Here is a 14,778-nt window from a genome sequence, read left to right as displayed (position 1 = left end):
ATGCCTCTCACCACTATTCTTGAGGTTGACATATTGACGTGTGGGGCATTGACTTCATGGGACCTTTTGTGAGTTAATGTGGCAACACATATATTCTGGTGGCCGTTGATTATATTTCCAAGTGAGTTGAGGCCATGGCTTTACCTAACAACGAGGCCCGGAGTGTGGTGGCTTTTCTCAAGAAGAATAGTTGGCACTCCTAGAGCAATCATCAGTGATAGGGGTTCTTATTTCTGCAATAAGGCATTTGACACTTTGCTTGCAAAGCTTAGTGTCAATCTCAAGGTTTTAACCCCTTACCATCCTCATGCTAGTGGGCAAGTTGAGGTCTCCAATAGAGAGATTAGGAGCATATTGTCAAAGACTGTCAATGCAAATAGGACTGACTGGTCAAAGAAACTGGATGATGCTTTGTGGACTTACAGGACTGCTTACAAGACTCCGATTGGTATGTCTCTGCACTGGTTGGTATTTGGAAAATCTTGGCATCTCCAAGTTGAGTTAGAGCACAAGGCCATTTAGGCTTTGAGAAAGTTAAATCTTGAATGATATGTTGCAGCAAATCTCCGGGTGGAGCAACTCAATGAGCTTGATGAGTTTCAGTTTCATACCTATTCCAGCTCATCCTTGTATAAGGACAAAACAAAGTACTTACATGACAAGTATGCCTGCAACAAAGAATTCAAGGAAGGTGACTTGGTTCTCTTATTCAACTCCTGGTTACAACGGTTCCTAGAAAAGCTTAAGTCAAAATGGAGTGGACCTTTTGAGGTAGTGCTTGTAACTCTGTTTGGTGCTCTTGATTTGAAAAACAAAAATGGTGAAATCTTCAAAGCTAATGGGCACAGAGTGAAACACTATCTTGGCAAGTTTGATGACAGCCACATGGTGGCAATGATCCATCTCAAATGATTGATGGTAACCTGCGTCGTGCCGCGACGTTAAATCAAGTGTTTCTTGGGAGGCAACCCATGTGTCTTTCTTCTTTTTGATTTTCTTCTTAGTGTAGGATTTGCTTTGAGCTAACTGGTTGTGAGATGTGTGAAGGAATGTTTGATATAGTGCAGGAAAAAGCTGGAAAAACTTGGCATAGTCTGAAGTTGGACCGCTGACAACGCTGCATTTTTCGCAATCAGCGGTGGCCAATTTGCGGAGGCGTAATTTGATGGTAGACACAGGATTGAAAATTCCAAAATGCAACTTCTCTGAAGTTTCATCCGCGTCCTCGGTGCATTCTTCGTGGTCAATGGTGCCCTTCCATGGCTGCGTACCATTTTCCTCTCTCAGTAGTAGTCTCAATAAGGAAGCTCTTCTGTTCATCAAAAACGTGGACCGCGGTGATTTTCTGCGGCCACTCCAGGTAAGTATTGTGGGTCCTAGGTTGTTTTCTATAAATATGAGATCATGAAGCCGTTTACCTTTTTCGATCTTTTCTCTCTCAAAGCAAAAAAATTTCACTGTTCATCTGAGCCCTAATCTGCACAAACAAAAGATTAAAGTCCACTTTTCATCACTCATTTCACATCTGGTAATCTCACTTCCTGATTGTTCTTCGATTTTTACTTATTTTTCTTTTGTCTGTTAGTTTTTATCTCTTCTCCCTCTTTTTCTTTTAATTTTAACTTAGGGTTCCTTAGTGTTAATTAAATTAGGCTTAAATAGTTAGGGTTGATTATTTAATAGCTAGTTGGGGTTAACAATGTAGATGATATTGCTAAGTGCATGAAAAACTTTAAACCCTAGGTTGACTCAGGCCGTTTTTGAATTCCGCGATCGTAGATGTTTTTCGGTGAAAAACATTCATGAGGTAAACTTGAGTTTGGAAGCTTTGACAACCGCGGTCAGCGGTGGCAAATTCCGCTGACAGCAGCCCAACCTCTGCGGCCGCGCTTCTTTTCTCGCGGTCAGTGGTGCTTAGGTTCAGAGAAGCACATAACATGGATCCGCGGCCGCGGTTGACTTTCTGCGGACAGCGGTGCAACCTCCGCTGTCGCGCCCAATTTTTTGCACTCAACGGTACCATAGAATCAGAGGGTGGGTAGTATGATCCCAATACCTCCGCGGCCGCGATGCATTTTTCGCGATCAGCGGTGCTCTTACGGCGACTGTGCTCCTTTTTCCGCTGTCAGCGGTCTAAGACTTTTTCAAGCACTGTCAACTGTTCTTCTGCTTTTCTTCACTGCTTCTTCTAGCACCAATACTAACAATTTTCCATGGATTATATTTGTAGACAATGGTTAAATCTAGAGTGGCGGTGAGAAACAAAAAGGGAAAGCAGAGTCCTCCCGGGGTAGGGGACGAGGACAAATTAAGTTAACCCCAGCAATACGGAAATCAATTTGGCAAATAAGGAAAAACATTAGAGCTGCATCCCACTCAGAGAGAAGTGAGTATGTCCTCTCCCGGGAGGCCTCAAAGGGTGAATCAATGCCCACACATGTACCAGACTTCCCGGGGAGATTTCATTTGATAGATGAGCCTACACCCCCAGCATCTTCTATTGCTCATGTTTCATCTGAGTTGTCTGATGGCTCAGCGGAGAGCAGTGAGTCCTCATCTTTAGCCTCACCAACAACTTTGTCACCTAACCCATAAATGTAGATGCTGAGGTGCTGGATGATGGGAAAGGGGGTGATACCCAGACCGGAGGTGTGGAAAGGACAAGAAACCCAAAGGTGTGGCAACAGAGGTTTGTCAGTGAGTTGGCATATCACAAATTCAGGGAGTGGTGGCCTCAAAAGTCACTCATACATGAGCGTCAGTTCATAGAGCAGGATCTTCTGCCCCACAACCCTAATATGAAGCAGCACTTCAATGAAAGAGTGGGGTGGGAATACTTCACTAGCCAGGTTTTGGATGCTAATGAGCACCTAGTCAAGGAATTCTACGCCAATACCTCCCACATCAAAAATGGCACATTTGTGACTAAGGTGCGGAACCTGAAGGACAAGTTTGATGGGAAGACTCTGAATGATTATCTCGGATTTAATGATGAAGATGAGTCGATGTACTTAGAGAAAGTGGCTAGGGATGAGGCAGCCATCTCGTGGTTAGCATCACTACTGGCTCTCCTAGATACTACTCCAGCTTGGTTGGCAACGGGGGTTCCTATCTACAGGAACACCCTGAACTTCAAGGCAAAAGGTTGGGAGACATTTGTGTGCAGCAGACTATACCCCACTACTAAGGACAGTGACATACCGGTTTCCCAGGCAACTTTAGTGGCGGCTATCATGGCGGGATTCCCGATCAATGTCGGAAATATCATGTCTAGGGTGATCACTAGAATGGTCAATGAGGGTGATAGATCTTACCCATTTTCGAATTTCCTCACCATGTACTTGGAAGATCAGGAGGTAGAGAAAAGGGATTATGATATCAAGGTGAAGCCCAAGAAGCCCTTCTCATAGTACAGCCTTCAGGGTCCCGGCAACCCCAAATCTAAAGGGAAAGTTACTACTTCTACTAGCCAGCAGTGGTAGTCACTACTTCACAACCTCCCACTGCCTACCGGATTCGGACCATCTACTTACATGCCTTCCTCAGTGCCCTCCTCATCAGCATACCCGTTGACTGCTCATAGGTTGAACCAAACACTCTCCAACATCAACAACTGGATGTAGGCAGCAACTTCTAAGTTGTTTGTACTATCCAATCCAGTGGAAGCCCAGTCAGTTCCCACACAGCCCCAGGTGCCAGCATCAATGGAGGAGTCTCTCAAGGAGCTTCTAGACAACTAGAAGAAGCTCCTGGACAACCAAAAGCTTATCATGGATGCCCTTGCAGTTCAAGGAAAAATAATTAAGGAGCTGAGCAAGCAGACAAAGAAGTTGAAAAAGACTCGGGTCTCAAAGAAGTCGGTGAAGCGATTGAGGGGAGAGGTGGAGAAGATTAAGTTAGTTGGAAACTTACCATTGGAGATTTTATTGGAGGACTCAATGCCAGCAGCTCAAGCAGAGCAGGTTTAGGAGCAGGAGACTAAGGGAGAGCCTAAGAGGAGAATGATGCCCCAGGTTGATGATGTGGAGATTGAGCTGGAGGATCCTGAGGGAGGTGCCTCAGTCCAGCCACAGGACCCTGAGCCAGGTGATCCAGGGACCCAGCCACAGGACCACATGCAGACAGAGGACTCATAGGGAGTTTTCTTTACTCTCTAACCCTCTTTTTTATCTTATTTTTGGTTATTTAGCATTGAGGACAATGCTACTTTTTATTTGAGGGGGTGGTCCTATTTTGATGATTTGATTGTTGGGTTGTAATGATGATACTATTTTTCTTTATGCTTATTTTGCACTTTTGGTATGTATATAAATTTACCATTTTTTTTTACTTTTCGTTATTTTTCAATTTCGATTTTATATAAAGTTACTTTCTCATGTATATATACATTCCCTCTTATGTATATTCGTCTAAATCCCCTATTGTACATATTTAGTTTACTTTCCGCATTTTACTTCCTAACTTTTTTTGCAAGTTTCCTTAATAGCATAGATTCTTATTTCATTTAGTAGTTTCTTTTTCAGTTTGTAGCTTCTTATTTTACAAGTTTTTGTGATCAATAAGCCTTTGGTTTTCTTAATGTCACGGTTCTTTCCAAAGGTGGAGTTTGTGTGAACCGGGTGGCTCTTCCCGATGATGGATGGCATGACAACCTTCTTAAGGGTTTAAGTCTGTTTTCTTTTTGTTTTGTGTAAATAGTAGCTAGTGAACAATAGTGCCTTAGGCAATTCCTCACTTGGGCCTAACACATTTACCTTTGACCTTATGGTTAAAAACAAATTGGTGTGCATAGGATGGTGATAGTTGTGACCTTGAGACTCTTGTGTTAACTAAACAATCATCGAGTGGTTTCTCGGAACCATTTGTGTTGCTCAAATCTTAGCCAAGGTTATTGTGGGCCCTCGACTCTGTCTCTTTAGCAATCCAATAGCTTGTGTGGTGAGGTATTGATTTGCAAGTCCAAGTCCCATTCCAATAGGTCTAAAACTTGCCCCGAATGTTTGTCCAGGCGAAATCCTAAGTGTAGCTCGACTTGAGAAGTGATTATAGGCTCTCCTTGATACTAATTGAGACTTAAAAACATCCATAGCCCACCAAAAATGACATCCCTAGTCAACCCCGTTGAGTCATAACCCTTATTTTTTTAAAAGAAAATCATGATACAAGCCTTTATCTGTTCTAAAATGATCCTCTCTTGGCACTCAATCTTTCCTTAGCACAAATTGGCAAAAGTATAAGTTTGGGGGATAAGACGAGGGATGCAAAAGTGATAAAAGGTATAAAAAGGAAGAAAAGGGAAGGAAAAAAGAAAAAGAAAGAAAAAGCCAAAAAGTCAAAATGAAAGTGAACAATGTAGAAGAAATGAAGGGATTCAATAAAAGCAAAAGATGAAAGGCTTGAAAAGATTAGAAAGGAGAAAAAGTATTGAAATGAACAAGAAAGAGTGACAGTGTGTCTCTCTAGCCCCTAAGGAAGAAGCAAATGGCTCAAAGAGTCAAGAAAATGTGAGCCAAAATGAAGCAAATGAAGTGCTTAAGGAAAGATGAAACCTTCATAGACCAATATATCCTACCCTAAACCAAAAGCCTTCATTACATTCCCAAAAAAGCCCTATATGATCTTGAGTTGAGTGAGCTTACATTAGTGGTGACTCACATAAGGGGCAAGCTTATGGTACTTAGAGCCGAACTTGTGACCTTCCTTTGAGAGAGATGAGTGTGTTTTCCACAATCCTCGTTCTGAGTGCTACAACCTAAACGTGAGGCTTGCATATGGAGAGTCGTGGAGTATGAGTTTGGGTTCCACAATGACCAATGTGGTAGAAAGAGTTTCCTTGATGAGTTGAGTCAACTCTTGATGCTTTTGTGTCGCACGAAAACCATGGTGCTAAAAAGGTTATGTATTGTTAATAATGCATTTGAGTTGAGGCTAATTGTTAGTACCAATTGATTCTTGATGAGGTCACTTTAGGACAGCTGCAATTTTCCTTTCATTTATCTTGAGAAGGTGGGAATTACTTTGTTTTCTTGAGTACAACCAAAAGCTTAAGTTTGGGGGAGTTGATAACTAGGGATTCTAGCATATTTTATTCTCCTTTTTTCTTAGGTTTTGGATTAAAAATGTGTACAAGTATTCCCAAAATCTAACTTATTTTGCTTGTTTGCAGTGTTTGTTCAAAAAGAGACAAGAAAGTCAAAACCAGCTCATAAAGGAGTGAAACCTGCACAAGTTCAAAGCTGAGTCGAAAGGCCACTGACAGCGAATAAACAGACACAGACGTGATGGGTCCATCGCTGAGGCGGTCTTGATTACGCTCTCAGCGGTGGCAAGGTTCAGAGAGCTATATTTTGGGCTTGCGGTCACCGCTGCCCGTGGTGAAATTGCACGGCAACAGTGTCTCTAACGCGGTCGCGGTCAAGTTGTCGCCCTCAGCAGAATGAAGAATCAGAGACCATTAGTTGGGAGCTTAAATTGAAAGGCGCAATCCGCGATCATATCTTGCGGCCATGGTTGAAGGAGTGGTGAGGCGGTTGTTTTTCCTCTCCCAGCAGACTCAAGTTCAGAACAAACTCAGAAGAGAAGAACCGGGGTTCGTGCTTGCTTTTGCATAGCCGTGGTAGTCCAAGCGCTGAGGCAGCCCATTTTCCGCTGTCAGCGGAACCTCCGTAGGGGCAAATCTATCCGGAAAATTTAGCTATGTATATATAGTTCTTTTTTAGATTTTTAGTGCTTCTGTTGTTTAGAAGATCACGTGACCAACCATTTTTAGCCTTTTTGAGTAATTTTAGAACATCTTTAGCAATTAATCTTAGATTTTAATATTGTAATTACTTTTTATGGCTTATATTTCATCTCCATCTTTGATTTCTTCTTTGATTATGAGTAGCTAAACCCATTAGCTTAGGTTGTGACTCAACCCTAGTGTGGGTATTTAATGGGTCTTCAATTATAGGGATTAAATATTTATGGGTTAATGATATTTAGCTTGATTTATGCTTTAATTATTGAATCAGTGGTTGCAAACACTGATTTGTGCCTTTGTGACTTAGTCTCTTCTTGAGAAAGAGAGACTAAGTCTAGGAAATTCAGGCTAACAAGGAATTGGGGTGCATTAAGAGATTCATAACCCCAATTAAAGGGTTAAACCTAGAGATAGTAATACCCGATTTGAGCCAATTTTGCTTGCATTGTGTAAACACCCAATTGGGCTTGAGAAAGCCAATTAGGGCAAAGTCACTCAAACTACCGAGAGGTATAGAGTGAGTAACTAAGTGCAATGGTTATATCGTGATCCCAATTACAACAAGATGCATCAACCACTCTTGCCATTCTATAGTGGCATAGGGTTGGGGCCGATCAACTGTGATGTGCGAAGTCGCTCCTACATAAACTTTACCTTCTCGAGGCATCCTTCACTAAATAAGTTCCATATAACTTAGCCTCGTCAAGCTCAAACCATCCAATGGGCGAACGACACCATCGATCATATAAAGCCTCAAATGTAGTCATCTCGATGCTGGACTGATAACTATTATTATAAGCAAACTCAGCCAAAGGCAAGAATCGGTCCCACTGCCCTCCGAAGTCAATCACATACACTCTGAGCATATCCTCCAGAATTTGAACTGTCCGCTCCGACTGCCCGTTGGTTTGTGGATAAAAGGCTATGTTAAGCTCTACCCGGGTGCCCAACTCACTCTTTACTACTCTCCAGAAATGCAAAGTAAACTGAGGGCCTCTATCTAAAATGATGGAAACAGGCACACCATGCAACCGGACAATCTCCTGAATGTATATCTGGGCCAATCTCTCTGAAGAGTGCATAGTCTCAACCAGTATAAAGTGTGCTGACTTGGTCAGCCTGTTGATAATGACCCAAAAGGCATCAAACTTCCTCAAAGTCTACGGCAAACCAACTAAAAATTCCATAGTGATGCGCTCCTATTTCCACTCCGGTATAACCATCTGTTGGAGTAGGCCACCCGGCCTCTGGTTCTCATACTTAACCTACTAGCAATTTAGACATCTAGCTACATGCTAAACTATGTCTTTCTTCATCTATCACCACCAATAATGTTGCATCAGGTCGCGATACATCTTCGTAGAACCTGGATGAATAGAATATCGAGAACTGTGTGCCTCCTCTAGAATCTTCTCCTTCAAGCCATCAACATTAGGAACACATAGGCGACCCTGGAGTCGTAGAACACTATCCTCACTGATAGTAACCCCCTTGGAACCACCTTGTAGTACCGTCTCTCTAAGAACCAGCAAGTGTAGATCATCATACTGACGAGCCTTGATCCACTCAACTAACAAAGATTGAGCCATGACACATGCAAGAACTCGACTGGGCTCTGAGATATCCAACCTCACAAGTCTATTAGCTAAGGACTGAATGACCAAAGCCAATGGCCTTTCCTTTGCTGAAAATAATGCCAAACTACCCATACTCTCGGCCTTTCTGCTCAAGGCATCTGCAACCACATTCGCCTTGCCCGGATGGTAAAGGATGGTAACATCATAGTCCTTCAGTAACTCAAGCTACCTGTGCTGCCTCAAATTAAGGTCCCTCTACTTTAAAAAAATGCTGCAAACTGTGATGATCGGTGTAAACCTTACAAACACCCTATAAAGATAATGCATCTAGATCTTAAGAGCATAAATTATCTCGGCCAGCTCCAAATCATGTACATGGTAATTCTTCTCGTGGGGCTTCAACTGACGTGAAGCATATGCAATAACTCGCCCCTCCTGCATCAATACACAACCCAAGCCAATGCGCAAAATGTCACAATACACGGTATACATCCCTGAACAAGAGGGCAACACTAATACTGGTGTTGTAGTCAAAGTGGTCTTGAGCTTCTGCAAGTTCACCTCGCAATCATTGGACCATCTGAATGGAACAACCTTCTAGGCCAATCTAGTCAAAGGTGCTGCAATAGACGAGAAGCCCTCCACCAGACGATAATAATGTGTTAACCCCAAGGAAATCTTGATCTCGGTCGCTGAGGTAGGACGAGGCAAACTCTGAACTGCCTCGATATTCTTGGGATCCATCTTAATACCCTCATATGATACAACATGTCCCAACAAATCCATAATCCAACAAGAACTCGCACTTGGAGAACTTAGCATATAGTTTCTATTCCCGCAAGGTCTGAAGCACTAACTTCAAATGTTGCTCGTGCTCTCCCACACTACGCGAGTAGATCAATATGTCATCAATAAAGACAATGATAAATGAGTCGAGATACGGCTTGAACACCCTATTCATCGAATCCATAAATACCGCTGGGTCATTAGTCAAGCCGAAGGACATCACTAAAATCTCATAGTGCCTATACCTGGTCGGGAAAACTGTCTTCAGAACATCCGAAGTACGAATCTTCAACTGATGATACATAGACCTCAAGTTGATCTTAGAGAACACCCTGGCACCCTGTAACTAGTGAAACAAGTCATCAATGCACGACAACGAGTACTTATTCTTGTTGGTGACTTTTTTCAACTGACAATAATCAATGTACATCCGCATACTTCCATCCTTCTTCTTCACAAATAACACTGGTGCACCCCAAGGTGACACACTAGGTCTAATGAACCCTTACTCAAGAAACTTTTGAAGCTGCTCTTTTAACTCCCTTAGCTCCTTGGGAAACATGTGATAAGGTAAAGTAGAAATAGGTTGGGTGCCTAGTACCAAATCAATGTCGAAATAGATATCCCGATCCAGTGGCATACCTGGTAGATCAGCAGGAAATACATCGGAAAATTCACATACCACCGACACTAAATGTAGCGCGCGATTCTCTGCAGTAGTATCCCGAACAAAGGCCAAATAAAAAAAACAACCCTTCTAGACTATATGTCGAGCCTTCGAGAAAGAAATAACCCGGTTGGAAGTACCAACAGACGAACCCTTCCACTCTAATCTTGGAAACTCAAGCATCGCTAAGGTAACAGTCTTGGCATAGCAATCAAGAATGGAATGGTACGGAGACAACCAGTCCATGCCCAAGATAACCTCGAAATCAACCGTATCGAGCAATAGAAGGTCTGGTTTGGTCTCATAACCACAGAAAGTCACCACATAGGTCTGGTAAACCCGATCCATAACAATAGAATCACCCACTGGCGTGGACACATATATAGGAACACCCAAAGACTTGCGAGATACATCTAGATAAGGAGTAAATAGAGAAGAAACATAGGAATAAGTAGACCCTAGATCAAATAATACTGATGCATCCCTACGGAAGACAAAAATAGTACATGTGATCACTACATCGGATGTGAGTGCCCCTGACCTGGTTAGGGCATTGAAGCCTAGTCCATCTTTCCAACCGCTTATGCTGATCAACGGTCGTGATCTGTATGAACTCTGGCATAGCCGCTGCAACTAGCTAAGCCTCGGCTACATGTAGTGTACATGTGGTCTGATAAACGGTAGCAACATGCCCTAGAGCTTGAGCGGTAGGGGTCTGCGCTCCCCCTCCCACCTGAGATGTGGTTGGGTTTGTAGGAAATAAACCAGGCTGCGTCATAGAGTCAATGAACCGCAGCATATGGCCGATGACCTCCTGAAATCCCGGTGTAGTCATGAAATATGTTGGGGCTAGCTTAACTGCAGACGCCTCATCCTGCTCCTCAATAATAGGATTCTCCACTGGATCTACTGGTGATACAACGGGAGCAACTCTAGGATGCCCTTATCCCTTGATAGAAGCTGGAGCCCTACCCCAGCCCCAGCCTCTACCTCCAATAATGGGGGGAGCAGCTCCTCTACTGCCTGGTACATCTGCCGCATGTGTTCTCACCAGCTATGAGAGATCAATAAAAAGATACTTAGCACAATATCAACTGCACGATATGGGATAAAGAAAGAGAGGTTTCCTAACACCCTGTAACCTTTTGAAGATAAGTACGAATGTCTTCGTACCGATTCGCAAGACTCTACTAGGCCTGCTCTTGACTCGTGAGACCTATGTGAACCTAAAGCTATGATACCAAACTATCACGACCCAAAACTCGTGATAGATTACGACTGCACCTAACGCCACCTTTAGGAAAGCCCACAAGTGAACCTGCAACTTAGTTATCCCTTTGTAACTTTTAAAACAAAAGTTTCTTTTTCTAAAAGAACGAAATAAGTAAGATCTCCTGCACCCGTACATACTCTTTTCTCAATAAAATACTAGCGTAAGAAATGCATCAACTGTAGTGACAGTAATGATATGTACAATAGTACGTACATAAATGCTAAAAGCCCCACAAAAATCTGGTACCACAAGTGCATGATCAATCTAGAGAATATACAAAACTAATACAACTACTATCTGAAGGGTAATAGATAGGAATAAAAGCAAGGGAGAGGGAGACTCCGGTGTTGCATATCTGAGCAAGGCAAGCATCTCACCACTAAGTCTTTGTAGAAGTGTGGCTACGCCCCTTGTGGCCACTGGTAATACCTGTCTCAGCACTTGCACATTCAATACAGAAGTGTAGTGTGAGTACGGAAAACAACGCATACTCAGTAGGTATCTAGTCTAACCTCGAAGAAGTAGTTACGAGGGGTCGACTTGACACTTACTAGTGGGTCAAACAGTAATAGAAATACATAAAGTAGACATGGAGAATGTAGAAAAAGTAGTAACGAAACAAATAAAGTTAATGACAAATTCCACATATGAGTCTATATCAAACCACTAAACATGTCATAACTGTCCTTGAAAGAGGTAACTCAACTATTACCAAACCAAATCCAGTCTCAAGTATTAAGCACGAAGCTACCGAGGCGAACGGCCTGATCCCATAGGAATAATAGTACTCAGTACTTTCGAGGCGAACAACCCAATCCCATAAGAAAAGTATTACCATATTGTCGAGGCTAACAACATGATCTCATAAGAGTAATTTAATTCATTGTCGAGGCGAACAGCCCGATCCCATAAGAGTAGAGAAATTTATCTCACTTGCGAAAGTACATGCGAGTCGAGAAGACACGGATCCATAGTTTATCAAATATTTCCCAATTATTTTCCAAAGTAAGAGGCTAAATCAATATCTTTATCCTAATTCTCGAGCTCATTCATAATCAAGGAAATCATTACACAGGATAGATACAAACAGCACGGTTAAGGCATGATGTGAATCTAAGTCTACTCAAACATAACATGAATATAGTTACATATGGACTCTTGTCACCTTGTGTGTACGTAGCTCCTCACGACAAGTAGCACACAACAATTAATATACCTAAGGGGACAAATTTCCTCTTACAAGATTAGGCAAGAGACTTGCCTTGCTTTCAAGTTCACTAACCAACTCTTTAACCTCACTAGAACTCCACAAATAAAGCCGAGCAATCCGAAGCTAATCAAAAGTTGTATAAACTAATCAATAAGTACTCAAAAGTTCATAATTTAACCACTGGGGTAATTACCCAATCCAATTTGGAAGGTTCCTAAAATTCACCCTCGGGCCCCCGTGTCCGGATTTTGGATATTTTTACAATAAATATTACCCATAACCTTACGAATACAAATATATAATTTCTTCAATTCCATAATCATTTTCATAGTCTAATCAAATTTTTATCAAACCTAGGTTTTTCAACAAACTCCTAAAATTTCCACATTGTACTCGTTAATTTACCCATAATCCATATATTTAACTTACATTAGGTAGAAATTACGCACCTTACAATGCTTGATAAAAACCCCTCTCCAAGAAGCTCCAAATCCGGACCACACGAGTAAGAAATGGGAAAAATAAGACTAAGTCCAGTCTTTAAAATATTTTTTGCCTAGTGATTCCTTTTTCAAGATCGCGAAGGCAAAATGCCAAGCCCAAGAAAAATTCCCTTCGCAAATGCGAGACTACCCTCGCGAATGCGAAGGCTTAGTTGACCTGCCTATTGCGAAAGTGATGGCCTTAATGCGAATGCGAATGCGAAGGCCATCGACTGACCCCCTCCCCAGCCGACTTCACAATCCGCGAATGTGAAGGCCAGTGACCCAGAGCATTGCGAATGTGGTCTCCTTCTCTCTAGCGTGTAGGGGAAAATGGCACACTGCCCCATTCCTTCATCGCGAACGCGACCCCTTCTCCGCTTTCGCGAAGAAGAAAACCAGAACAACAATTTCTGGTGTTCTGACTTAGCTCTGGACGGTCCGAAACACACCTAACCACCTGGGACCCCATCCAATTGCGTAACCAAGTCCATAAACATACTATGAACCTGCTCGAAATCTCGGAACATATAAAACAATATCGAAACTAAGAATCGCACTCCAAAACCAATTTGAATTAACTTATGAACTTCAAACTCTTCAACTAGCTCCGAACGCATCGAATCATACTTAGACGACTCAGAATGATACCAAAATTTGAATACAAGTCATAAATCACCATATGGCTCTATTCGCAGTCTCGAAATCCCAAACGGACCTCGATAACACTAAAGTCTACTCCAAACCAAAAGTAAAGAACTAGAAAACCTTCCATGAGCTAACTTTCAACATTAAGCGCCGAAATGCTCCCAGATCATGCGAAAACCGATCCGAACACATGCCCTAGTCCAAAACATCATACAAACCTATTGGAATTATCAAATCCCAGTTCCAAGGTCATTTACTCAAAATGTTGACTCAAGTCACACCTGCCCATCCCCATAAACTGTCTGGTTGTGGTTTAGTTAGATCTAATTGGACTCTGATTTTAGCCATGCTAGGTCTCGTTTTACCAAAAGTACCAGCATCTAGTGCTAAAGGAGTCCTACCATTGCTAACAATTTTCTTAAAATAATGTCATGTATACATATTAAATGGAATACCTGGTAAGAGCACCCATACCAGCACAATAGGAATGTCTTCATCCGGTTTGAAATCCGGAGACCATTTTTCTTGCCACATTTGTAATCCTTCGATTTCAATCATTCTTCTGAACCATACTGAGTGGAATCCTCTTTACTAGTGAAGTCCATAAGCACACTATAGTTGTTGTGGACTCCAATCTTGGCGGAACCCTTAATTAGAAAGAGTTCCCTGAAGGTCGATCGAATCCTTTCAATTTGGGGTCGGGGTTTCAAGAATCTACCCACAATTGTTATTTTACATTCATCAGCCATGATTCCATAATTAAGCCGTTGGGATCCCATTATGAGTAGTTTCGTAGCTATCACTGATTTCGTAGGATGTCGGAAGATGTTGGTCGGAGTAGTTGGGGCAGTAGATATAGTGGTGGCATAGTTTTGTTTTCCTGCAATTCCTTCGGTCGTTGGAATCGATATTATAGGAGGGTAAATTTGGTTATCAATACGCGCCGGCTGAACTCCGTCCGATGGCGCCACAAGTAATTTCAGTTTTTGAGTTTGAGGGTACGAGATATAGTGACTGAAAATTAGAGAGACATGAGATTAGAAATTGAAAACTAAATGATTATGTATTCTATCAAGACTTAATTTGTATCACCTAAGGAGGTGCGGTGAATGAGATCTTGGCATCGTTAAAGAGGTGAAAATGAAGAGATTCCTAGTAAGAGCGCTTCTTTTTTAACGAGCTTTGCATTAGATGAATCCAAACTAGTAGGGTCAATTCTAGACACAAGATGGTTATAAAAAAGAGAGAAAAAGCAAGACTAAATCTGCTAAGTAATATAGAGAGAGTTACATGAGCAGTTTCAGGACATGAATACATTGTCTAATAATTCCATCGTGAAGAACAATTCAATTAAATCATGGCAGTCAAAGTCCAAGGAAAATTAATCATGCTA

The 14,778-nt window shown here is 42.0% G+C and overlaps 1 protein-coding gene across 1 annotated transcript; it reads left to right on the top strand.

Moving 5' to 3' along the window:
* On the top strand, positions 1-912 carry LOC138890016 (uncharacterized). Its single transcript, XM_070173367.1, has 3 exons — positions 1-68; positions 204-448; positions 560-912. The coding sequence occupies exons 1-3, from the start codon at positions 1-3 to the stop codon at positions 910-912; spliced, it is 666 nt and encodes a 221-aa protein (XP_070029468.1).
* Positions 913-14,778: the final 13,866 nt, after the last annotated feature.

This window comes from Nicotiana sylvestris, chromosome 4, assembly GCF_000393655.2.
Source record: "Nicotiana sylvestris chromosome 4, ASM39365v2, whole genome shotgun sequence".
Taxonomy (NCBI): Eukaryota; Viridiplantae; Streptophyta; class Magnoliopsida; order Solanales; family Solanaceae; genus Nicotiana; species Nicotiana sylvestris.
This window is presented reverse-complemented; position numbering and strand designations above follow the sequence as displayed.

Coding starts and splice junctions, on each gene's coding strand:
- LOC138890016 (XM_070173367.1), top strand. CDS start 1: ATGCCTCTCACCACTATTCTTGAGGTTGACATATTGACGTGTGGGGCA. Junction 69..203: donor TTGACTTCATGGGACCTTTT/GTGAGTTAATGT, acceptor TGGCACTCCTAG/AGCAATCATCAGTGATAGGG. Junction 449..559: donor TGCTTACAAGACTCCGATTG/GTATGTCTCTGC, acceptor GATATGTTGCAG/CAAATCTCCGGGTGGAGCAA.